General features: G+C 51.0%; 1 protein-coding gene across 1 annotated transcript; it reads left to right on the forward strand.

The window, feature by feature from the left end:
* Positions 1 to 26574, forward strand: ZC3H12D (zinc finger CCCH-type containing 12D). The gene is made up of 5 exons (XM_082474774.1): positions 1 to 1025; positions 12585 to 12724; positions 17263 to 17497; positions 20462 to 20568; positions 21695 to 26574. Exons 1-5 carry the CDS (start codon positions 721 to 723, stop codon positions 22393 to 22395), a joined length of 1488 nt encoding a protein of 495 aa, XP_082330900.1. The 5' UTR covers positions 1 to 720; the 3' UTR covers positions 22396 to 26574.

A 26574-nucleotide genomic window follows, 5' to 3' on the forward strand; every position in this document is an offset into this window, starting at 1 on the left:
TTATTATTATTATTATTATCATCATCATCACCTCCGTGCAGTTCAGGTGGCCAGAAGCCTGAGATCACAGTGTCAGTGGGGCTGGTTTCTTCTGAGGCCTCTCTCCTTAGCTGGTAGATGGCCTTTTTTCCCTGGTGCTTTCGCATGGCCTTCCCTCTGTACCCAACTGTGTCCAAATCTCCTCTTCTTATATGGACACCAGTCTTATTGGATGGATTAGGGCCCACTCCACTGACCTCCTTTTACCGTAATCACCTCTTTAAAGACCTATCTCCAAATAGTCACATACTGAGGGGCTGGGGGATGGGCTTCAACATATGAATTTGGTGAGGGAAACAATTCAGCCATAGCAGAGCCTCAAAAACATTTCCTTGGCCTGTGCACAAATGTCCCCAGGGCTGGGTGGCCCGCTCAGCTGCTCTGGGTCCCTCTGGCCCCCTCGTGGGCACCAGGAGCGGGGTGAAGGCCTGGGAGAGCCACTAGTACAGGCACCGTGATTGCATCTCAGCCCCTCAACCACACTGAGCCACTGAGACCCCTCAGGGGACCAGGCCCCGACGTGACTTCCTGACAGAGAAGCGGGGGGAGAGAGCACACGTAATTCACCTCCTCTGCCCAGGAAACACCTGATGGATGCCTTTTCTCTCTAGCTCATGCCGGTAGGGCTCTGCCGGGAGGAGGCCGGCGGCAGGACCCTCGCGGGGGCCCAGCTGGCACAGCATGGAGCGCTCGAGCAAGATGGAGTTCTTCCAGAAGCTGGGCTACGGCCGGGAGGACGTGGTCAGGGTGCTGGGCAAGCTGGGCGAGGACGCCCTGGTCAACGACGTGCTGCAGGAGCTGATCCAGACGGGCAGCCGGCCCAGCGCCCACGAGGGCAGCGCCGCGCCCCTGCTTGTTCCCAGGGGCTCCTGTGGGACCCCCGACTCTGCCCAGCGCGGGCTGGGGGCGGACCCGGAAGAGGACAGAGGAGGCCCAGCCAGTTCCTTGCGACCCATAGTGATCGATGGCAGCAACGTGGCAATGAGGTAGCTTTCTTCGTCCCCTAGCCGCGGGTGGGGAGAACTGCCCCTCTTCCCGGTGGGTCGGTCCGAGGAGCTTTGGAGCCCATGGATGGGGCTTGGAATCCCCATTCCATCCCTCAGTAGCTGTGTGGCCTTCACTAAGTCAGTTAACCCCTCTGGGCCTCACTTCCTCCACCTGTAACGTTGGTCTACAACCTCCGTAGAAGGTAATTGTAAGAACTGGAGTGCACAGAAATGCCTAGGGCAGTGCTGACACAAAGTAAGTGTTCAACAAACGGCAGCTTTTATGGTACTGACTCAGGGATAATCGGGGAGGAGCCTAGAGCTGGGCCTTGGTGAACACAGCTTCCTGTCTGGAGTCTGTCCCTGACCAGCTGTGTGACTCTGGGAAAGCCGGGGTATCTCAAGTTTCCTCCTCTGTGACCCAGGTCAAGAGAGAGCTCTTCTACTTCCCTCAAGGTTATGAGAAGCAGATGGGAAAACGTAATACTTGAACCGTGCTGGAAGCCCTCTGCTGGGGGTTGTGAGCCGTGCTGGTGGCGGCCCTGCTGGTGGAGTGGCTCCCTAGCTGGGTGCGGGAGGTGTGCTTGTGGCCCCTGAGCTGCAGAGGCCGTGTTATACTGGTGTATTGGCATCTCTGTGTGTTTCGGTGATGAGAGCTTCGCGCCCCGCCTCATCTTTCCTGGAGAGGCCAAGTTCAGCTGAGAGAGAAGCTCTGCAGCCTCACCCACACTCCCCACTGGGCACGGAGGAGGCTTTGACCAAACAAGCACATTATTTTACTGCTTGGCTTAGCTGCAGCCCAGCAAAGGGCAGAGCCATAGGAAGTCGGTCACTCACAACTACAAATAGACGCACGTCCCTTTCCAAAAGCTGAGCCACGGTGGATGGAGAAGAGCAGTGTTATCGGCGCCGAATGTGTCAACAGGGTTTTCTTTGGCTGACAGGCCGAGTGGTTTTCCCTGAAAATTTGGGCTCGTTTTTTTTGTTTGTTTGTTTTTAAATTAAAAAAAAAAAATTATTTATTTATTATTTGGTTGCACCGGGTCTTAGTTGCAGCAGGTAGGCTCCTTAGTTGCGGCATGCATGTGGGATCTAGTTCCCTGACCAGGGATCGAACCTGGCCCCCTTTGCACTGGGGGCGTGGCGTCTTAATCACTGCGCCACCAGGGAAGTCCCTGGGCTCACTTTGGATTGGGCGCTGCAGGACAGAAATGTGGAAAGGTTAGCTCAAGACGGCCCAGGCTTGGGGGCAGTTCCAATATGCCCTGCTTGGTGTGTAGGACAAGTTCATTCAAGCGTTCATTCAAGCTTTAGCCAGCCAAGTCTCCCTGGGCTTGATTATGTCAATAGGCAATGGAGCCCTGCCTTTTCCCTGGGGCCTAGGAGCTGGTCCTTCGGTCTCTAAAGCAATCTCACACATGCTCTGTGTAGGCACCAGATAGGTGAGACTCTGAAATCCTGCTTAATTCAAGATCTCTGGGGGAGTTAAAGGGATTTTAAAGAATCCAGTAGGTTCTGAGCGTCCTAGGAAGAAAGTCTGCTGGGTTCTGAGAAGGGGCCTGGCCTCTGCCTGGTCTGGATGAGGCATCTCTTCCTCTAGACATCAGTAGAAAGATGTGGTTACATGTAAAGATTTTTTCGATATGGACCATTTTTAAAGTCTTTATTGAATTTGTTACAATATTCCTTCTGTTTTACGTTTTGGTTTTTTGGCTGTGAGGCATGTGAGATCTTAGCTCCCTTACCAGGGATCGAACCCGCACCCCCTGCATTGGAAGGCAAAATCTTAACCACTGGACCACCAAGGAAATCTCTGGCTTACATTTAAAGTAAGATGATATTGCTTAAATCGAAGACCTTTCAAGTCCTAAGATTATATGAGCTCTCCGATATCAGATCAAAAGAGCAGAATGGCTGCAGGGTAAAACAACTACTTCAGGTGCTACAGGAAAGCATTCTCTCTTTGGGGACCAGACTTTTTTTTTTTTATTACTATTTATTTATTTATTTGGCTGCACTAGGTCTCAGCTGCGGCACGCAGGATCTTCGTTGCCGCGTGTGTTCTGGCGTGTGGGATCTTCTTAGTTGCGGCATGCCAACTCCCAGTTGTGGCATGTGGGATCTAGTTCCCCGACTAGCGATCGAAACCAGGCCCCCTGCACTAGGAGCGCAGAGTCTTAGCCGCTGGACCACCAGGGAGGCCCTAGGGACCAGACGTTTTTTAGGAATGGCTACAATAGGGTGGTGGTGGAGGATTTTCTTTTGATGAAAGTCTCTGTTGCTGCTTGGAATTCACATTTAAACCACGTCCTCTATTTGCACATGACCTAGACGTGTTCTGGGTAAATCCATTTAGTCCCACCCGGCCCTCACCTCCTACGATTGTAATTAGTCTGTGGGTTACAAATGGAAACCATCTCTCAGGCTTATTATGAAGAATGTGTCAGAACATTAATTCTTTCAGACTTGTGCTGCCTAAAAACCACCTCAGATACCTAGGACACATGTAGTTGTGTGTGTTCTCAGGGTGTGTACGTACATATATGCACATACACACAGACATCCCCTCCCCTGCCCCCCTGCATCCCCTTAGTGGGGAACAAAAAGAGAAGTTTCACAGCTTCCTGATGGTGGGACTTAATTTGTTCAAAGGCACGTCTGGGAGAGAGTTGGGGTCTGATGTTCAGCTCCAGCCCCGCTCCTTCTCCTACGATAACACCTCCCGTGTCCTCCCACCAGAGTTTCAGGAGGACCCTTGACCTCAGGCTCTGCCAGATCCTCGTCTGTAAAGGACACAGTCCCTCCCAGTGTGGGACGCACCTTTAGAGGGGCCGGATGACTGAAACCCAGCACGGTGTCTACGTGTCATCTGCTGACCTCAAAACTCAGTCAACCTCAGAAACATGGTTTCTGAAAACTCTCCTTCGCTGAGGTTTTGTAGTATCGCAGGCATTGCCGTTCTCTGTTTCTGAAGATGCTGCTGCTTCCTGTGCCGTCTGGTCCTGGAAGGAGTGGGGAGGAGCCTGAGACAGGTGGGATGCGTGTCCTTTCTGCCCTGAGCAGGTGAGAAGCGTGTCTTCTGTTGGCAGCAGCATCCTATAGGGTGCCTCTTGCCGACTTGCCGACTGTGGCTTTGTCCCCTGGAGCCTGGGACTGTGTCTGCCTTTGCTCACAGAGAACAAGAGCCTGACTTTTCAGCCATGTTTTTTTTTTCTCATTATCTTTGGGAAGTTGTGTTTCAGTGGATCTTTAAAGACCAAAAAAATCTGTATTAGTTTCTATTGCTGCTATATCAAAATTACCACACAAATGTAGTGACTTAAAACAACACAAATGTATTGTCTTGTAGTTCTGGAGGTCAGAAGTCTGGCCTGGGTCTCCCTGGGTTGAAATCAAGGTGTTGGCAGAGCTGTGTTCCTTTCTGGAAGCTCTAGGGGATATGTTTTATTGCCTTTTCCAGCTTCTGGAGACCACCTGCCTTCCTTGGCTCATAGCCCCTTCCATCTTCAAAGCCAGCAGTGGCCTGAAATGATTTACAAAAAGTGGAACCTGTATACATATATTGGTTCCCTTGGGAGAAGATCCACAGCTTCCAATAGCTACTTAGAAGGTCTGTGATCCCCAAAATGTAAAGAACCACTGATGTAGAATGAGCAGTTATAGATAATGTCATGCTTTACGGGAGGGTGCTAAGCCTCTCCATTAGCACAGAGAATGTGAGAGGGGGTCATCTGTCCTTGCCTCTGACCATCTGAGTTGAGAGAAGAAAAAGCACAGGAAGGGCCTAGATGGGCTTGGCCAAGGTCAACACTGGCTCCATCAGACCCTGGCCTCCATCCTTGTGCTCTGACCATGCCATCACTCTAGAAGTTTCCATGGGCTCCTCTCCCCAGAGCCTCAGAATGTGTAGCCCAAGTCTATTTGTAGTGGCTCAACCCAGTAGGCCTGGGGTGGCTGTTCTCTGGAGATCGGCAGTGAGGGTCACTGGCCAACTGCTTTTTAAAATAAGTGGGAATGTATTTGTTCGGAGCACACATCCTGTTCAAGTCATTTCAAAAGGACCGTACCACCCAATTCCCAAAACCTCCCATCTCCTCGCTGTAACGACAAAAGGAGTCTATTTGGTTCTTACAAGCAGGAGCAATGGCTTCATTTATCATTTCCTAAGTGGTGGGTCAACTTCAATGTGAATTCTAAGTTGCAGTGGCAGGCGTGTAAATGGGGACCTGGGAAGCGGACCTCATGCTTGTCCGTAGTTTTGCTGAAATCCTTGTATTTCACGTAGGAAGCTAGGGAGGTCAGAAGCAGGGGACAGAACATAGGGCTTAGAGTCCAAAGATCTGAGTTCTGACCTCTAGCCTAGGGCTGCCCAATAGAGCAGCTCCCTGTGAAGATGGAAAGTTCTTTACCCGCATTATGGTGGTCCATATGGTGGCCGCTTGCTACGTGGGGCTGCCAAGCACTGGAAACGTGGCTGGTGTGGCAGAGGAGCTGAATTTCCAATTTTATTTCTTTTGAATTAACTTGAAGTGTAAATAGCCACATGTGGTGAGTGTCTACATAATGGATGGTACAGCTGTAGCTCCTCAGCTTACCTACTGTGTGATCTCTGCGTGAGTCACCTGACCTTTTTAAAAAAAATTTTTTTTAAATTAAATTTAATTTTTTTATACAGCAGGTTCTTATTAGTTATATGTTTTATACACATCAGTGTATACATGTCAATCCCAATCTCCCAGCTCATCCCACTACACCCCTCACCCCGCTTTCCCCCCTTGGTGTCCATACGTTTGTTCTCTACATCTGTGTCTCTATTTCTGCCATGCAGACCGGTTCATCTGTACCATTTTTCTAGGTTCCACATGTTTGCGTTACTATACGATATTTGTTTCTCTCTTTCTGACTTACTTCACTCTGTATGACAGTCTCTAGGTCCATCCACGTCTCTACAAATGACCCAATTTCGTTCCTTTATATGGCTGAGTAATATTCCATTGTATATATGTACCACATCTTCTTTATCCATTCGCCTTTCGATGGGCATTTAGGTTACTTCCATGACCTGGCTATTGTAAATAGAGTCACCTGACTTTTTTTTGAGCCCTGTTTATACAGTTAAGAGGTTGGACTGAATAATAATAATCTTATGTAGTTTTTCATCTCTAACATTCTAGGATTCAGGGTGATTATTTTATGCATGTGTGAAAGAAATAAATGCATTCTTCTTATAAAGGAATGTCTCTTCTTCTGCAGAGGTTTAGAGAGAGTAAGTAACTTGCCAAAGGTCCCAGAGCAATAAGTGCCAGGCTCTGGATTCAGTGCTCTTTCCATTTCCCCAGCACCGTGTATCTTTGGGCTGCTAATTCCGTGTATCTTTGGTCTCAGATCGGGAGACCCTGACCCCATAGACTTTTATTCCGGGGCCAGAGCCTGCCTGTGCTGCCCAAAGTCCTCCCCAGGCACGATGAGCTCCAGACGTGCCCGCTGCAGACAGGACACGCTAGACCCCTCTCCCTCACCAGGGGCCAGGATTCCCCTCCTGCAGCTGCCAGCCTGCTGGGAACCCTCAGAAGGTCACATGTGCATTGAATGGTGGCTCTGCTTGACCAGCAGCACAGAGACGGATTTTCAGGCACAGTCCCTACACCTTCAGGGGTGTGTGCGTACGTCTACGTGCATGTGTGTATGTGCAGGAGAGAGGAAGCTGTGAGCTGAGCACTGGAGTCGCTTGGCCTTAAGAAAAACGTCCAGAAGGTTTTAAAAAGGTGACTTTCGTTGAAAGCATGTGACCAGCTGCACCGTGGTGTTTGGGAAGAATGTTGTTTCTCGCTGCCAACTCTTGCCAACATTTTCTTGCCTGGCAAACTCACAAATACACACACGTACTGACAAGACCAGTGGTGTATGTTCTGTAGGCAAATTTAGGAAAGGAGTGAGTTGAAGGCTTTCAGCCTGGGGAAAAACCACCCGATAATTTCACATCCTCTTACTGGCCTTGACAAGGGTTTCATTTGAGTGTTTCCTGATTTGGGGGTGTACGGGGTTTTTTGTTTGACTTGTTGTTGTTTACCTTTTTAAACTCTTAAAAACCTTAACAGAATCTGACGTATTCTGCAGAAACAAATCTTCAGTGATGAGAGAGCTGAGGCTGGCAACGGGAGGTTTTCATCAGGCCCCTCTCAGTGGGTGTAGGGGGCACACTCCTGGGCCGGGGGTCCAGCCTGCTTCTCAGCCTCTGAATGGACTCCAGCCAACGTTGACCTTGGCTTCCTACCTAAGTCTCTTCCTACCTAAGTCTACCTAAGTCCTACCTAAGTCTGCACCCATTTCTCCTTTTATGAGATGAGGGAGTACCCTCTCTCAGAGGTCACCCCCTATCTCCCCGCCGACCTGAGCTGAGATCTCTTGGTGGAAGGGCTAGAAACTCCAGGTTCAGAGTGTTTGCAGTTTAACCCCAAATAAGAAACAGCGTCAATCAGTGTTGGGCCTTTACATCTCACACCCCAAAGGAATCACCGCTTGTCTTTCCTTTCGTCCCACCCCCAAACCACCACCTCGCTCTTCATAAGACTGTCTGCTGGTTTCTGCAGACACTTCTTGGGCAACAGTTAGTGATACAGGGCTGTTCACTTAGATTGTCAGTCAGTGTAAATGGCTACGCGCTGATGGCGGCTGCCCAGGCTGACACTCGTCAGGCAGGCAGAATTTGCCTCAGGTACCTACCCACTTCCGTTACCACCTCCCTTTGTTCAAATCCTACCGCTCCTGTTTCCTTTTCCCAGGGCCTGGCGCTCAGCTCGCTGCCTGATAAACTGGTTCTCAGTGGCTGTTAATAAGTGCTATGGTCCCTCCCCTAGCTCGAGCATTTTAACAGCTGGTAATGTTTTTTAGAATTTTGATTGGAGCACAGTTGATTTACAGTGTTGTGGACAGGTGGTAATTTTTGCTCCGAAGGAGCTGCTGTCTGGCTCCCAGGAGCAGAGACTGGAGAGGGGCAGGAATAAATGCAGATGGGAAGGAAGAGTTTGCAGCCCAACAGATTAGGCTCTGAGATCTGCTGCGAGATCAGCGAGCCAGCACATGGCTTTGCTTTAGTTTCCTCAAGGGTGAAATGGGGCCAAGGTCACTTCCTCAAGGGCTTCTTGCAATGATTAAATTAGGCACATGTGCAAAGTGGTCAGATACACAGGACTCTGTTAAGAATGAGCTCCAAGCAGCTGGCGTGAGGTCTGCCTCGTTCACTGCTCCCCAGGCCCCAGCACAGCGCCCTGCTGACAGAGATGTTCACAGCTGGATGCTGAGCGAGTGGAGGAGAAGCCCAGGGGAAGGGGTGCCTCTGGCTAATGTACTTCCCATTTGTACGTGGGGTGTGGGCTTCCAGGGTGACTGCTGAGCTTTGTTACCTGACTGAGAGCTCTGCCATCTCCTAGAAACAGAGCCCCACGTGGTGAGGAGGTGACCCCTGCTTGTGGCATCAACCCTGCCTTTGCTCAGGGCTTTCCGTGGCCAGGACTACGGCAGCCATAATGGGGTTTTGAGGTTGGTACAAAGAGACATGGCAAGGACTGAACATAGATAATCTTCACATTTCTAGAGACCAGAAGGCTCATGAGGCTGGGGTAGAGTGTGCGCAAAATGGTGGACCTGAATGAAAAATCCTCCACTGCAGAGAGACCAACTTAGGGGTTCTCAGGGCCAGTCCCCGACCTCCTTGTGCCTGGAATTCAGGCTGGAAGAGAGAGGGCACCTCTGAGGGAGAGAGGGAAGATACCAGCTGCGCTGATGGGCAGATGTACACTCCCTCCATCTTCCACTGGTCTGGGGGGTACGCATCTGTCCTTTGGAGCCTCTTGGTTGTGGGTCTGCCGTCTTGGAGTCTTGTACCCGAGAGGCCGTGGGGCCAGTTTCTGCTGCATGAAGCTGATGGTGGCCCCGTTCCTCAGCTCTTCTCTTCCTGAATCTCTGCACCTCCAACCGCCTCCCCTCCACTTGCGTCCAGAGTCTCTGGAAACTGTCACCCCGCTCACCATTGCCCACTCACAGGAACTGGGTGCCTGATGCCTCTGATGGGTGTGTGACTTACACCCCCACCCCTGCCCCAAGTCACACACCCATCGGAGGCATCAGGGATGGAAAGCTGGCTTTTGAACAGTTAAAGACAGATAGGTGGTCACAGAAAAGAGAGCAATCAAGAAACAAATTTTAGGGACTTCCCTGGTGGTCCAGTGGTTAAGACTCCACGCTTGCAGTGCAGGGGGCCCGGGTTCTATCCCTGGTCGGGGAACTGAGATCCTGCATCCCGCATGCCACAGGGCACGCCAGAGAAACAAATTTTAAAAGAATTGTGGCAATGATATGTTTTCTTGAGAACGGACTGTGGGCAGACTTTGCTGCGGCCAAGAGATACCCGTGCTCGGGGGCGGGGTGGGAGTGTGGGTATCATCAGATGTTCACATCACTGCTGCAATGTGCACAGAACACAGGCCTTATTTTCTATGATAGATGAAATCTCTTTGCCACCTTTTAGGTAGTGGGAAGGAGCAAACTTTACACTTGCCCGTCTGTGGTAGCTCAGCGTCTTCTGTCTTCTGGAGGACTCAGGCTTCGTGTTTCCTCTCCCTTCCCCTGCTCCTCTCCCAAATGGCATCTGGAGGCTTTTGAGACCTGGTGTTGTCTGGGAGAGCAGTCTGGGACCCTCACTGGGTTCCTCTGCAGAGGAATGGGCTGGCCTGGCTTCCGGAATGGTCTACAGAGAGGGTCATTGGTCCCATTTGGCCTTTTGGGGAACCATGCTGGCTTAAAGTGCTGTCCATGCCCAGGCTGCGCAAAATCCTCCAGGCCTGGGGAAGCAAGGGATCCAGGGGTGTCGCTTCCGGTTCACCTATCCGCCACTTTCCTCCACGGTAGCCCTGCAGCCCTGCGGGAGGCTGCACCCGCTGAAACCAGGATTTCCCTGAGAGGCTTGCGACAGGCCCAGGCTGTGCTGAGAGACAAGTCTTCAGCCTCCCGTTCACATCCACCGCGGGGTTTCCAGCCCTCCTGTCCCCTCGTGGCTCAGCGAGTGGGGCAGGCCTGGGGGGCAGGGTAAGCACTCTGTGAGTGGCTCCTCATTCTCCCTCCGTCTCCTTGTTTTGCAACTTCTGCCAAAGGGGCTAGCTTTCCATTTCCTCTTCCTTTTTACCACAGACGGCCCCATTGATTTTTTTTTAAAATAAATTTATTTATTTATTTGTTTTCGTTTTTGTCTGTATTGGGTCTTTGTTGCTGCGCGCGAGCTGTCTCTAGTTGCAGAGAGCGGGGGCTTCTCTTGTTGCAGAGCTCAAGCTCTAGGCGCACGGGCTTCAGTAGTTGTGGCACATGGGCTCAGTAGTTGTGGCTCACGGGCTCTAGAGCACAGGCTCAGTAGTTGTGGTACACGGGCTTAGTTGCTCCGCGGTATGTGGGATCTTCCCGAGCCAGGGATCAAACCTGTGTCACCTGCATTGGCAGGTGGCTTCTTTTATTTTCTGTGGTTTTTTTTACTATTACCATTTTTATTAAATACTCTTCTAAAAAAAATCCTAGTCTAACTAAAAATACTGAATTAGAAATAAGGGGTATTAACTGTAGGAAAAGAAGATATAAAAGTAGTATTATTGCTGTAATAATTAAAACAATGTATTACTTGAGAACAAAAACTACAAACCATTGGAGAAGAAATGCCCCAGAAATAGACCCTTGACTACATAAGAAAGTAATATAAGATGAAGAAAGGGCCACCAGTCAATGGGAACGAAATTGGGTTATTCAATCAATTGTGTACAGAAACCAACTATCTACTTTGAAAGAAAAAAATTGCTTAGAGCTGCATGTTACATTCTACCACAAAACAAATTCTAAAATACTAAAAAGATAAATATGAGAAACAGTCATAAAACTAAAGAAAACAAAGTTGATTATCATATCCTTGAATCAGTAATAATGTTCTAAACTTAGTTAAAAAAAAAAGAAACTGCAAAGAAAAAGATTGGTACGCTTAAATATGTAAAAATCTGAAACTTCTGCATATCAAGAATTGTAAAATTACATGTCCAACAAAACTAGAAAAAACATTGACAATAATATGACAAAAGCTTAATATCATTAATAGGTAAATGTTTTTACAAGTAAAAGAAAAAACAGACATCCCCAAAGATATGCAATAGAAAAATAAGCGAAGAACATGAATAGAAAATTCACAGAGAAAAAACAATAGCTAATGAACATATTTTTTTTAACGTTCAATCTCATTAGTAATCAAAAAATGCAAATTAAAGCAAGATTTCATTATTTGCCAATAAAATTACCAAACTGTTGAAATGACGCAGTACTCTTAATACACCACTGGTGGGAATGTGAGTTGGTACAATCTCTCCATAAGATAATTTAGCAATATGTATCAACACCCTTAATAAAAGTTTATTTAATATTTCCACTTAGAGGTCACCAAGGCTCCTCCCAACTCACCATGTGTCCACGACCAAACTCAGGATCTTTTTCTCTAAATCCTGTCTTCCTCCCAAACAGGGTCTGTCTCAGGGAGCCCTCCATCCCCTTATACAAGTCAGAAGCCTCCTCAATGCCTTTTTCCCTATCACCCCTGTACCCAGTCAATCACCGCATTCTGGAGGTACTACCTTCTAACTATCTCTCAAGTTCACCTACTCTTCACCACCGCCAGCTGGGTCCAGGTCACCATCAGGTTTTGCTTTGATGACTACAACTGCTTCTTAACTGGTGTCCCCCCTACTCTGGATCCTTCCAACTTATTGTCCTCTGTGCTGCTAGGTTGAACTCTGAAACATACATCAGATCACATCTCATCACATCACATATATCCCCAGTCTTAAAATCCTAAAATCCTTCTACGGCTTCTCGTTCTTCTTAGGAGCTAGACAGATCTTCTAGCTCCTAAGACCCTGCCTGGTCTTTTTTTTTTTTTAATATTTATTTATTCTCTTTATGTATTTGGCTGCTCTGGCTCTTAATTGTAGCATGCGAGATCTTCGTTGCGACATGTGGGATCCTTAGTTGCAACATGTGGGATCCAGTTCCCTGACTAGGGATCGAACCTGGGCCTCCTGCATTGGGAGCACGGAGTCTTAGCCACTGGACCACCAGGGAAGTCCCCCTGCCTGGTCTTGAGCCTCCTCTCACACTACTCTTTCCTTCCTGCCTCCTTTGATGGCTGATTACAGTGGAATTTGTGGGGCACATTGGCCTCCTTACTTGGACTTGCAAAGACCAATATCACATTGACAACCCTCTCTTGATCCATATTAGCTTCAGTTAATAAGAGGATCTTGTCCATTAATCCTTGGAATGCACTCCCCTTGGAGCCCGAGACCCTCTACATATTATCACAAGCTAATTGGTTCCAATTAAGGGATATATTTTGTGCAAAGAATGACCTATTTTCAAAATGCAGATTTGCCTGATTCCCTTTGATTATGAGACTATGATCCAGGCTATTCCCAGGAAAAATCACTCTTGAGGAACCCTTTCTGTTTCTCTGCAGATGTCTTTGTTTTCTCATTGTAGTCATGGAAATAAAGAAGCCTTCTCTTGCCGGGGAATCCAGCTGGCTGTGGACTGGTTCAGGGACAGAGGACACACCTACATCAAAGTTTTTGTCCCCTCCTGGAGGAAAGAACCACCAAGATCTGATACCCCGATTAGAGGTATGCTGGAGCAGGTACATTCTCAAGAGGTACTGTACACCTTTCCTCCATAGTACTCCTGAAAATTACAGTCAATTATCTGCTTACCTTCGTTTGATAATGTCTGTCTTCCTCACTGGACTATGAGCTCCATGAAAGCACTGACAATGACTGTTCCCTGCCAGAGCCCTGTCACCTAGCGTAACAGCTGGCGTATAGCAGGTGCCCAATAAATAGTTGTTGATAGATAAATAAACAAAGTATTTAGTCTTTTAGTGTGAAAGATTAAGTTCCAAAAATAATAGTATCTTATAACTTTTAACACTCTGCAGAAAGATTGGGTCTGCATCCCACCTCTAGTAGAATACAGGAACTGAAAGAGGCATCCATTCGGTCCAGTGATATTTATTAACTGAATATCTAGTTCAATCTCTTCATTTAAAAAAAAACAAAGGAAACCGAGACCCAGGGAATTCTTTATTTTTAATCCTTGTATCAGCTAGGAATATTTTCAGCTACAAATAATAGAACAGGTGGTTTAAATAAACAGGGGTTTTTGTTTGTTTGACTTTCTTGTAAGAAGAAGTCACATGCTGAGCCATTGTTGGTATCATCTCAGCCAAGTCAGCAATGTTGGGGCCAACCTCTTCGTGATCCTGGCAGGTTTCATTGACTTTTTTCTTCCAGCCTTTTAACCAAAAGTTGTTGGTTTTGTTTTCAGTTCTATCAGTGGTTACCAATTGCTTCTTCTTCTCTTTCTGATTCTATTTTTTAAGTAAAACGCTATTCTTGTTTTACAGATACGGTATCTTCTTGACTATTCCTATACTAATACAGACTTTTAAAAAGTTCTCTGAAGTTCCATGAATCATATTTATTTTTTTCTGGGGTCAGTTCTCTTTGTTCATCTCTCTCTTTCTCTCTCTTTGTGCTGTTAAATCTTCTTCTCAAAAGTCTGGTGATCCTTTGCTTGTCAGTGTTTACTTGTGAACAAAGAACCAGATTGGTTAAATACATACCTGTGCAGTTGCCATGGGCTTCCTCTCCTGGCATTTGGATCTTTCCCTAAAAGGTAGGGCTGACCATTGCATGTGCTGAGCAGGAGAGGTCACTTCAGCACACCCTGCTCAGAGCAGGCAGGCAGGCAGCTGGACGCCTCTGCCCACTACACGTTCCAGTGCCACGAGGATGATGGTTTTACTTTAGGAGGTCAAAGGCCACATGGGAACCTCCTCCTTCCTAGTTATATCTTCACTTCCCATACAGTGATAGGGACCGGAAAGGGTGGGTGCAGCTGCCCCATGGTAGCCCTTCAGTTAATAATCCGACTTCTGCTGACTCTCCACTCCTGCTGGAGAGCGCTGGGACTTTGCAGGCAACGGCTCCACCTCCTCTTCAGCCTCCATGCACATTCTGGGCTGTGGTTCCCTTTGTACTGTAGGATCAATATGATCCTAGCTGCTTTCTTGCATTTTTTTTTTTTTTTTTTGCCACGTGGCATGTGGGATCTTAGTTCACCGACCAGGGATCAAACCCGAACCCCCTGCATTGGAAGCATGGAGTCTTAACCATTGGACCGCCAGGGAAGTCTCTGATCCTACCTGCTTTCTGTCTTCCTAAAATTTGTCAAAATCCTGGGTTTGCTGCTGTCCCCAAGCCCATTTTTAATGTGTTTATGGATTCCCTACCCCTTCTGTACTGCTTCCCTTCTCTTTCAATGGGATTATGAGAAGGAGGGGGGTTCATCATGGACCAGTTGTCCCAGATTATTCTTTATGGTCTGAACATGGAGAATGGTGGCTTTCAACAGCTGTGCAATATTGTGCAATATATATTGTGCGATACATAATGGGTAAAGAGTAGGGAATTCACTTTGGGGTAGGGAAGAATTTTTAAACAAGCCACAACAAATGCAGAGAGACAGCGGAAAGAGTCATAAATTTGCCTACATTACAATAAAAGCTTCCGTTCATTAACGGATACCACAAAAACAAGAAAACGAAAAGACAAGCCTCAACCTGGGAGAGGCCATATATCACATATCCCTGATGAAGGATTCCTGTTGGAATTTATAGGGAACTTATCCAAATTAATAAGACCAAGGCAAGGGACAAATATATAGAAAAATGTGCTAAGGCATGAATAGGCCTTTGACAGAAGAGAAAACACAAATGGCCAATAAACATATGAAGAGATGCTCAGTTGTATTAGTAACCAGAGAAATGCAAAATAAAATCACAACAAGAGGCCACTTTACACCCACCAGATTGGGAAAAATTTAAAAACCTGCAAATGCCAAGTGCTGGCAAGGTTGCCTTAGACGCTGTGTTGGGTAGTAACTTGATATAACTACTTTGGAAAATAATGCAGCACTACCTTGTAAAGTGCCTTTCCCTACAACTCAGCACTATCACTCCTTAAGACAGACCCTCGGGAAACCCTTGTCCTTCTGTACCAGGAGACTTCTGTGCAAAACTGACAGTCATGACATGGCCAAACCTCACGCACACAATGTTCAACGAGGAAAGAATTTGCCCAAGAATATGTGCAAGATGATTCCATTTGTGAAGTCTGGAGGCTCATAATCACATTGGAAATTGTCCTTTTGAAGGGTACATATATATGCATTTAAAAAAATAAAAGCAAGGGAATTATAAACACAAAGTTCTCAAAATTGGGTTATCTTAAAGGGAGTGGAGGGAGATGCAAACTTCGAGGGGCAATGGGGACTTCAAAGCATGGGCCGTGTTCTGTTTCTCAAAGGGAGTGCTGCACACATGGCATTTAACTAATGAATTATAATTTTAAATTGAAGTATAATTGACTTACAGTATTGTATTAATTTCAGATGTACAACATAGTGATTCTATTGCAGGAAAAATGGGGCACAAGAGGATAGTCATGTCCCAGGTCTTGAATGAGTCCCTGGGACAGACTACCAAGTGAGGGTCCTTGGCTTTGGGCAGGAAAGAATTCTAGAGTGAACCATAGTAAAGTGAAAGCAGGTTTATTTAGAGAGCTACACACTCCATAGACAGAGTGTGGGCCATCTCAGAGGGTGAGAGCCGGCCCTGCAATATGGAGTGGTTAGTTTTCATGGGCTGGGCTAACGAGTGGGAGGAATATTCTGTCTTGGAGAAGGGGCAGGGGTTTCTAGGAATTGGGGCACCCCTACTTTTTGGCCTTTTATGGTTAGCCTTGGAACTGTCATGGTGCCTGTCATAGTTTCATTTAGCTAATGCATTACAATAAGGGCATAATGAGGCTCAAGGTCTAGGGAAGTCTAATCTTCTGCCATCTTGCGCCTAGTAGGTTCTAACCAGTTTTTGTCGTATCCTGTTCTTCTTAATGGTTGTGTCATTCTTTCAATGGTTGTGCCCTGCCCCCTTCCTTCCTGTCTCAATTCGATATTTTTATACATGACAAAATGATCACCACACACACGGCATTTTAAAAAAATGATTCTTTGTACCATACCTGCATTATGCACTTTAAAAAAGTCTGGGAACCATGTCATATAGGAAAGGACTGAGACATGAGGGGCGAATATGCTAATAATCTTCCACATGTGGAGTAACTGTTTCCTGCGGAAGGGAATTCTTTTGTCTCCAAAGGCAAAACTAAGATCAAAGAGTAGGCCGTCCAGGGATGCAGATTTTAGCTCCTGTTAAGAGACCCTGTAACATCTGAAGCTCCCGGGACACACTCCCTCCTCCCAGGCTTCTTGGGGGCTCGCCCCACAGGCGCCGGTCCAGTCGCCCCACAGATGCTGTGAGGCAGGTGTAGGAGTCATCTTCCTCATCTTATAAGTGCGAAACCTGCTGTTCGGAGAGGGGTGAAAAACCCGAGAGCTGGAGCTAAGACCGGAATGCAGGCTGCAGATTCCTAATCCCGGCCTCTCTGCGTGACATTCTTGTGTCCCTCAGAACTGTCAGTTGTGGGCTGCTCCGTCCTGAAGGTGTCCCAGCAGACTCCTGTGTCATGGGGGGGGGGTCAGTGGTTCTCCGCTAAGGGCCCCGGCGGGACTCTTCCAGGTGGATGCAGGGCTCCTAGTAATTCCTAAGTGCCGGGATTCTAGTTAAAACAGGGATGTCTTTCTCCAGAAGAAGGCCTCTGTGTCTACCGCGGTAGGGGCACGGGGCATGGTAGGGGCACGGGGCAGGTAACCATCACAAGGACGAGAGCTGTGGCTTCACTCTTCCAAAGTGTGTCTCCCTGGCCGGCACCATCCTCGGGACTCCTGTCATGACGCAGGCAGGACAGAAGCCAAGAGCCCACTTGACCTCAGGCTGCTGGCAAATTCCTCTCGAGACCACCCTGCTCTTTGCCTGCTGGGCTGGGCCGTAGGGGAGAGGGGGAGGGGGGAGAGGGGGGAGGGGTGTAGGGGAAGGGGGAGTAGGGGGAGGGAGGCGTAGCGGGGACGGGGACGGGTGGGAGGGGCGAGCTGACCAGAGAGGAGCCCTGAGCTGCCGGGGCTGCTCCGGATTTTAGGATGGCTCTGGGGGTGGAGAGTCCGTCCGAGAAAGCGCCTCATGCGGTCCCCGCCCTGCGGCCCCCAGAGCAGCACGTGCTGGAGGAGCTGGAGAGGCAGGCGGTGCTGGTGTACACGCCATCCCGCAAGGTGAGCGGCAAGCGCGTGGTCTGCTACGACGACCGCTACATCGTGAAGGTGGCCTACGAGCAGGACGGGGTCATCGTCTCCAACGACAACTACCGCGACCTGCAGAGCGAGAACCCCGAGTGGAAGTGGTTCATCGAGCAGAGGCTGCTCATGTTCTCCTTCGTCAATGACCGGTGCGTGTGGCCCGCGGGGTCCCGGGGCGGGTAGGGGGCGGGGCGGTGACGGGGCCCCGCGGGGCTTAGTCACGGGCTCAGAGCCCCCCAGCCCCGGGCCGCCCGCGCCCCTTCCCCGGGTGGCCCTCTGTCTCCTCTCTTTCGTGACCAGATTTCCCCCACGGGACTGTTTTGTCCCAACTGCCCTGTGACCTTTCTCTTCCCACGCCCACATCCAGCTGAGCCAGCACCCAGCTGCCTGACATGGCCTTGGGGGGACCTTGCTTTTGTTTTTATTTTAGAAGAATTTAACAGTTCAAATAAGAGTGCTGGAACTGTCATCATGGGGTGAACCTGAACTTTGTTGTACTCCCTTTCACTTATTTTATGCTTCTGTCTGTTTTTTTTTCAAAGTTTTGAATGACGGATGGGAGTGGGCGACATCACCTTTTCTTTGGGGCTGTAAAGATCTTGGAACTGTCTCTGTCTTAATACGTCTTGGTTGACACTTTCAAGAGAATCTGGTTGGTTCATCTGTCCCCTAGGGCGTTTCTCCTGGGTCAGGTCCCCCCTGGACCAACCAGCTACAGTGGAAGGAGGACGAAGTCAGGGTCACAGAGCACAGACCAGTTAGCAGGTGCTGGGTGAGGGCGGAGCTAGACGGAGCTGAGGTGGGGAGGACGCGATGGCTGGTCCACTGCAGGCGTCCTCAGGCATGCTGCAGAGCCTGGCAAGGTGGGCATGGCCACAGGGTGGGACAAGATGGGGAGGGCACAGCAGGCTGGGACATCACTCCCATTCCAATTTCCGTTCCAGGCATGATAGCTCGGTCCTCATTCTGGGCTCTCTCACTGGCTTTTAGGAATGCGGTTTGGGACAAGCTCCCCAACTCCGTGAGGGCAGGGACTGTATGTGTCTTATCTGCCACAGCTCCAGCCAGCCTGGCGCATTAAAGGCACCCAATGACTAGTTGTAGGTTACTGAGTGAGTGAGTGTAAATGGCTGCAGCCCTGGGGTAGGGAAGATGGGGAGAGAGAGGCCACGTGGCCGCTATATCAGGCCACCTGCACACGGCGGACCAGCTCCTGACCCTGGAGCCTGCGGGGCTGTGTGTGTGGTGGAAAGAGCTACCACACACACAGAAGCAGTAGATGAGGTTTCAAACTGAGGTTCTGCCATTTACTGGCTGTGTGTGGAGAGGAAAGCTCTCAACCTCACTGGGCTGAATGTCCTTCACCTTGAATAATCTGCCCTTGGATTAGTCACACTTACCTCTGAGATGGTCGTGAGGACCAGAGAGAACTGTACCCCTCGAGGTAGCGGTTATCCTCAGGCCAGGCCAGGACATGTGCCTCTGGGGGCTACTGCTGCCCCCACTACCCCTTGGCCCACAGGCAAGGAGACAGAGGCACCCTCCTAAGCCCCAGGGCGCATGGTCACAGCAGCTACCCCGCAGTATCCCCCATGGTCATTTCCACATTCGCAAGGCTGGTGGCTCCCTCTCTCTGGCTTGGGCCCGGAGGAATCTGGCAAGGCTGGCACCATCGGATCCAGAAAATCCTCACTGAGGTCTGATGGATCATGGCCGCCTCTGACCTGGTGACAGCCTGGGGTCCAGGCCAAGTCCTCTTGACACACTGGCCTCTGCTCAGGGCCTGCCCGAAGGTCCCCCGACTGCCAGAGGGCAGAGCCTGCCGCCTGCCTGTGGGCAAGGACGCTCGCCCCGTGCCCAGGGCACGTCCATAGGGCCCTCTTGGCCCAGCTCCCGGCTGTGAGGCCCGGGAAAGAGCAGGAGGTGAAGCCTTTGGGAACTTTTAATAACTGCAGTGGGTGGCTCCCCAGATTCTTGGTCGGGGCCCAACTCTGAGAAGCCGGCTGCGTAGCTGGGATCGGAGCCACGGAGGCTACGCGGGACCAGGGATCACCCAGCTCGGGCCGGCCTGGTGGATGTGGTCTGCACGGTGGGACCCCAGCGTGACCCTTCACGTTAAGCGGGAAACCAGCCCGTAAAAACAAGCCCCCGATTAGAATCCACCCCTCTCTAGTGCAACCTTTGTATGATCTGGAAGTGCCTCCTGGGAACAAAAGTATTCACACGAAAAGTGGATTGTGCTGAAGGAGGGAGTTTTCCTTCTGAGGAATGTTGTTTTCCCTTTTGAGCTGCGGGCATCGAGGATGCATTCCCTTCCTCCTCAGACCAATGCCAGGGAAGGGAAGGGGCAGGCGGGCGGCAGGGTGGTGTCAGGGAGTGACAAAGTGACCCCCGCCCATGGTTTGCGGAGGAGGGTGGAGCCTGCACTGAACCCGGGGGGCTGTGTGTGCCGCCGCACCTGCGTGCGGGCTGCACCCGGATCCGCTTCTTCCCTGACCCACCAGCTGGCGGTTTGAACTCTTGTTAATTTTCATCCCCAACCTGAGAGGCCCAGAGCTGTGGGGCAACACAGGAGAAATGGAGCTCCCAGGACCAGAGAGGCCCCCCCCGGGCCCCCTGGAGGTCTCCAGCCTTCTGTTGAGGACATTGGAATGCAGCTTAGAGTCGCTTTCAGACTAGGTCCCAGGGGAGACCTAGTGCAATTATGCTTCAACTTTAGTGGATAAAAATGACCTGGGAAGTTGTTAAAATGCAGATTCCTGAACAACTTGAGGTTCTGATTAAGCAGGTCTGGTGTGAAGCCCGGAGCCTGCATGTTTCCAGGAGTTGCTAAGTGATTCTGGCATTGCTGACTCAGCAGGAGAAAAACCTGGACAAGGCCCAGGGGCTGCTGTCCTGGGATGTGTCAGTGCTGTGCTCTGTGCGGGTCAGTGTGGAGGAAGGTTGTGCTGCTCTAACACGCTGTGACAACCCCTGGGTGGGAGAAAGAGTCCTGGACGGAAGGAGTCCTGGTGCTGCCCTTCCCTTCCCAGGCGGCTCGGCTCACTCCCCGCACAGGGCCAGCGGCGAGTCTCTGTGGGCCTTGCAGTCACTCCCCTGTGCTTGTTTTCCAGGTTCATGCCTCCTGATGACCCCCTGGGCCGTCGGGGACCCACCCTGAGCAACTTCCTGAGCAGGAAGCCAAAGCCTCCAGAGCCGTCCTGGCAACACTGCCCCTATGGTGGGTAGCGCCCCACGCCTAGTGGGCCCTGTTCAGGTCAGAAGCGCTGGCTGGGTGGTCAGCAGCCTCGGTTCTAGCCCGGGTTCTGCCCTTAATCAGCTGTGTGACCCTGGGGAGGTAACTTAACCTCTCTGGATGGCAGTTTCCTGACAGGGTTATTGTAATGATGAACTGCCATCCTGGACCCCTGTTGCATGCGGTTTGTGAGGGCTGGATGCAGGGGTCACACACAGCAAAGCCACATCCAGGGAGCAGGGATGCTGTGTGCACCCCATGTGCTCCTTTCTCAGCCCCTCCCCTGGCACCTTGTGCCCACATCCTGCCCCACAGTCTTACCTAAACCCCTACCTACCCTTAGGGACTTTGGTTGGTGCTATCCATTAAGAATTAAGGATTCTATCCCAGAGCCCTCCAGGGACACCAGCCTTCTAGCCAGCTCTTTCACTAGCTTGCTTTGGGCAAGTTATTTAAGGTCCCCAGGCCTCGTTTATTGTGCCTATAGAAGTTTAAGATGCCGTAAGTGATATTCAGAGTCATTTCTTGTTAGAATTAAGGTGATCACACACACATTCAGGTGGCCCATCCTGCTCCCTTCCACTCTCAGAAGGGCCCTGGTTTGGATGATAAATTATTTGATCACCTCTGTTAAAACAGTCTGTAAGGGGAGGGCAATGATTAGCCCAAGGGATGTGGACAATGGGGGAAACTGAGTCAGCACTGGAGGCACAATCCTATGTCATGAGCACCCACTCCCAACCCCCCGCCACTAGGTTGGCCCGATCCACAGCGTCTCTGGGGAAGTGGATTGGTCTCAGTCCCTGGTCATGGGAACTTCCAGACAACACTCCCCCTGCGCTGGGTGGGTAACACTGGGGTACCATGTCCAGTGGAAAATACCACGAGGAGTAGGGTGCTGTACCCTCATTCGTCCTGTCTGCGCCCCAGGGCACTTCTCCCCACCTCGTCCCGCCCCAAACCTGACAAGTCTGCAGCAGGCCCGGGGGCCTTCCCGGAGGAATCTCCAACGAGAAAGGCCACGCGGGGCGGGCACTGCCCGGACCACACCGGGCCTCCCCACCCAAGATCTCTCACCAGGAGCCCTCTCCCCCCTGCCCGCCCCTTCCAGGCAAGAAATGCACCTACGGCATCAAGTGCAAGTTCTACCACCCGGAGAGGCCGCACCACGCGCAGCTGGCCGTGGCCGATGAGCTCCGCGCGCAAACGCTGGCCTGGCGGGGCGCGGGCGGCGAGGAGGCGCAGCGGGGGAGCGCGCGGGCGGCCGACGTGGCGACTCTCGCAGGCGGCTTCTCGCGGCTCGTCCTCAGCGACGACCCGGGGCCCCTCCGGGCGCCCCCTCGGGGCCCCGGCTGCGGCCGCGCGCCCAGGCCGCCCTGTCCCGACTGGGTGGCGCCCGGCCCCGCGCCGTCCCCGCCAGCGCCGCCCGGCCTCCAGAGCCCCCGGAGCCCGCCGGGCCTACGGGGTGGGTACCGCCCCGGCGCCCCGCAGAGTGACCGGCGCCCCCCGCGCCGGCAGCCCGCCGACCCGTGGGCCCTTCCTCCAGGGGCCGGCTGGCTCCCGGGCCGCTCGGCCTGGGTGGGGTCGCGTTGGGATGAAGACGACCCCGGGGGGGCTTTGGGGTCCGTGCCCCAGCCTGCCGGCCCCGAGGCGGACTCGCGCGCCAGGGCGCGCACCGTGCTCTGCAGCACCTTCCCGCCCCACCACGTGGACAGCGTCATGGCCCTGTTCCCCGAGCTCTCCGACATCGCCAGGCTCGTGCTCCTCATCCAGAGATTCCAAAGGTCCGGGGCGCCCGTGGGGAAGCCCTGAGGAGCTCGTCGAGGCCACCGCATGAGATGTCCCTGTCTTGCCTTGCGACCCCACCGGGCTGGTGGCCGTGGTCAGCCTGCACCTGGGCTGGCCCACCCTGTGGAGCCCCCTTTCCTTTAAAGATGGTCCGTCCCCTGGAGGAGGCCAGCTTCCTCACCCTCTGCGGTGCCCACGGTGGCACTTGGTGACCTTCCCTGACCACACAGGGGCTGCTGCTGGAGGTCCATGTTCTGCAGAATAAGGTTGCCTTCCGTAGAGGGAGTGATTTCTCGTGCCTGAAGACTACAAAGGCCCACTAGGGCTCCAAGGGTTCGTCCAGAACGCTCCATGGCTATTTTGGTCCAGCTGCGACTGGGGGCCACAAGTGGGTCCCAAGATCAATTTAGTGGGTGACACCCGAAATAGAGTGGAAGAGAGACACACGCCACATAATCAGGCTAAGTGGGAAACTCTCCTTTGTTAGCTACGGGTGTGCCTGTATACCCTTGGCAGCCATGTGAACTGAATGTGGGCCATGGCCAAAAGGTGGAAAACCGGTAAATGGCCTTGAATTTCATTACATCAAATCACGTTTGAAATAGGTAGTCAGTTGGCCGGTGCAGATGTTGGCATCAGGAGGTTTTCACATGAGCTGTTTCTAACCTCTTGAGGGGAACCCAGAGTTCTAGCCTCCAAGTGTGGGCTCCACTTGTCACTCCGAGATTACGTGGCTGGGCTGGTCTGTGGGGGTGTGGCAGGGGCACCTGACCCGGGGCCCTCACACCCTTCACACACGCACACCACACACACAGGCACATGGCACACACACACACACACACACCCCTTGACTCAGGGCTAAGCGTCCCTGCTTTTCAGCCGTCCATCACGGCAGTTTCCAGCCCAGGCCCTGTACTGGCCAAGCCTTCTGAGCTACCCTTCACAGCTGAGCGCAAGCCCTGTGAGTCAGGACTTCTGCTCGGAAACCTCTGGGGGGTTGGTCAGAGCTGGCATGGGCCTCAGTCAGGGAGGTTTCTCGCCACCTTCGACCATGGCTGTTTCTCCTAGCTAACTTCTGCTTTGCACTTTGGGGGGAAGGGGCCCACTCATTTGCAAAGGACAAGAGATGAGCCAGTGCTGCCAGGACGCGGGCCCCGAGTCCTCAGGGGCCCTGGCATCTCTGGGTGGCGTCCACCCATTCACTCAGGGTTATGAGTCCAGCTCACAGATCTTGGCTGGTTTGTTCATGAGGAGAGTGTGAGGTACCTCCCAGTGGAAAACCAGCTCCCAACCCAGGCAAGCCTCCTGCAGACTGGCAAGCGCTCCCTGTGGGCATGGCTGGCACAGCCCAGTGCGCCCCCCTGGAGAATCTGCTCCTGCCCCCTTCAATGGGGTAAATGCTTCCTTTGGAGATACAGAGACCTTGTGTCCCCTGTGAGCCCTTTCATCTTTTTAAACCAGATTCTTAGTGTGGCTTAGGTCAGATCTCTTCCTCACCATTTTCCCCAAAGACAACACCCACAATTGTATCTTAATATTTTGGGACTGGAGTCCTGAAGAAGACCCACTCTTTCTAGGCAAATTGGATTTCCCTCATGGTGTTGTGGGTTTTTTTTCCTTTGACAAGACAAGCTTTATGTTAGAGCTGCTTTTGTCTCTTGGGTCTGTGTCCTGACTTGGAATCGTTGCATTGCTGATTTACAGTGGGAAATGTTTAAACTGCTTCCTTTGAGGACAAGTTTGAGTTTGAGTAAGCTGTAAAGCTGTTTTATTTGGTGCACTGTGATTAAGACAAGCTCAAAAACAAGTGAAGAAACAGCACATTTCAATGTAAACCCCTTTGGAATTTTTTCCAAAGTCTTGGTATGTCTTTGTGACACAAAACATGAATGGGATGGGGGGTGAATGAAATGTTCCTAGTTGCATAACTATTACTGTGCTCCAAAAATGAATCACTTTTACCCACACCTGGACTCTCCATTGTCAAATTGTATGTCAGTTTCTCTTGTGTCAGCTTTTCCCCCCCAGGGCAGTTTTCTCACGTTAAATATTGTGGGTGTGAAGGCTGAGGTTATGGCTGCTTTATTCAGTGTTATTGCCCCCTTGGGCGAGGTGGGGAGAGGGCTGGAATTCACCTTTTCCAGGAGAAGCAGCAAAGCCCAAGACAAGGACGTGCCTTTGCTGGATGTTCAGCGGGCTGTACCCAAGGACACAGGCGGAGTCCTCCGTCACTCAGATCTGAGGCTCCCAGTGCTGGGCTGCTGTTTACTATGTGGTGTAGCTTTCTCAGAGGCCTCTGGAAGGTGGTTTGAGACACAATTGCAGAACGTTGGGGGTTGAGGGCTAGAAGCAAGAGAAGCCACTCATGTCGGCATTGTTCCAGATCAAGTGAATCCCTGCTCTCAGGATTTTACACAGAGCTCAGATGGGGAGCAAATAGACAACTCCCAGCTGGCACGGGTATGGCTCCCTGCCTCTGGGAAAAAAACCTCCTGTGGGAGAGAAGAGCACAGGGGAGGGAGTGAGTGGAAGGGTTATTAAGGAGTGGGTGATGGGGGAGGGGGCCCTGGGAACTGGAGCAACAAAGTGGAATCGCAAATCCCACCATGAGGGAACGCATGGAGCCAGGACCCTGTGCAAAATTAACTCGTGGGGCCCTATGTAAAATCAAATAGCAGGGCTCCTTGTTCAAAAGTGATAAAGAATTTCAAGACGTTGACAACTGAGCATTGAAACAAGCATGGGGCCCTTCTAAGTGCCCAGCTCTGATGCAAGAGACTGAAGAGGAGAAGTCGGGGGGATTGGGCAAACTGCACACTGGATTGGCCACTTCCAAGTGAGTACCAGATGTACGTAGGGGTGGCTCTGACAGGGCAGCAGGCATGCTCATTTGTATCAGGCAAGGTGGCTTTTTACAAGCAAGGCTCACAAGCCAAATGGCAGGAGGCCAGGATGGAGGCAGCTGTGGGGTTGACTGAATTTAGGGGCTTGAACCCTGTCAGGACTCTCTCATCTGTTTTCTTCTATATGTGCCATTATTCTCTCCCTTAAGATTTTCACTACACTGTGAAAGCCATTCTGTTGGCAGACAGGCACATATCCTTCTGGCTAAAGGACTCAAGAGGCAGCCTCAGAAAAATCCTGGGAAGAATTCTGATTGGCCTGGCTTGGATCACGTGTCCATCCCAACCAGTTGCTCTGAGCTTCTACCATTGGTTCACTGGGTCTCAGGCACACACTGATTATCAGCTCACACCTGAACCCAGGTAGTTTGTAGGGAGTTGGGGATGGTAGGTGCTTCCCTCAAAGAAGCGGGGACAGTGTCCAGGTAGACAAAACAAATGCCCCATGTACAGCAAAGCCAATCTACTGACACTGGGCTGTGGAGAAGGAAAGTACAGCATTTATTGCATGGAGCCAGGCAAGGAGAATGGGCAGCTGGTGCTCAAAAGACCTGAACTCCCCAATGGCTTTCAGGCAAGGGTTTTAAAAGGCAACATCAGGGCTGAGGGTTGCGCAATACATGGACAGTTTTTTGATTAGTTGGTGGTGAGGTAACAGTGTGATGTTTCAGTAATCTCAATCATCAACCTTCTGTTCCAACCAGTCTAGGGTCTACGTGTTTGTGGTCAGCAGTTTTCACTTGGTGGGGTCCTAGCTTCTGTAAAAACAACTAAAAATGTGAGTCAGAAGTTTATCTATATCCCTCAAGGAGAAACTCGGAGTCTTGTGATTCTTTTGTGGCTGGCCTATTATTTAGGTTATTATTACTTTTTTGCTTGACTGCTTTTCCTTTGTTTCTGCTTTTTTATTTCTCTAATCATTAACTGCTTGGGTCTGTTCTTTGGAACTCAGGGAAGGCCTAGGAGACTAAAGCTTTTTCTACAAGCAAGAAAATGGGGAACACAGGGGGTCTGTCACTGGGGAAGGTCCCTGTGCACCAGGACTTAGGACATCCCCACCCTCCTCCACCCCCATCACTGGCTGCACCCGAGAAAGGAGCTGCTGTGTTTATTCACTTCCCCCTTAGTCACATCCACAGACAGCAGACAGCAGAGCTTTCTGTGGGAGGAAGTTGGGAGGCCCCGCTGCTACAGCACCCGAGGTATCACTGTGTTCATCTTGCCAGTCCTGGGACTGCGGCCAGATGAGCACTTAGGTGAGAAGCCTCCAAAACCCCCGCAGGGGGGGAAGTGCCTCCCC

Source organism: Balaenoptera physalus (assembly GCF_965194825.1).
Source record: "Balaenoptera physalus genome assembly, chromosome: 9".
NCBI classification, from domain to species: Eukaryota; Metazoa; Chordata; class Mammalia; order Artiodactyla; family Balaenopteridae; genus Balaenoptera; species Balaenoptera physalus.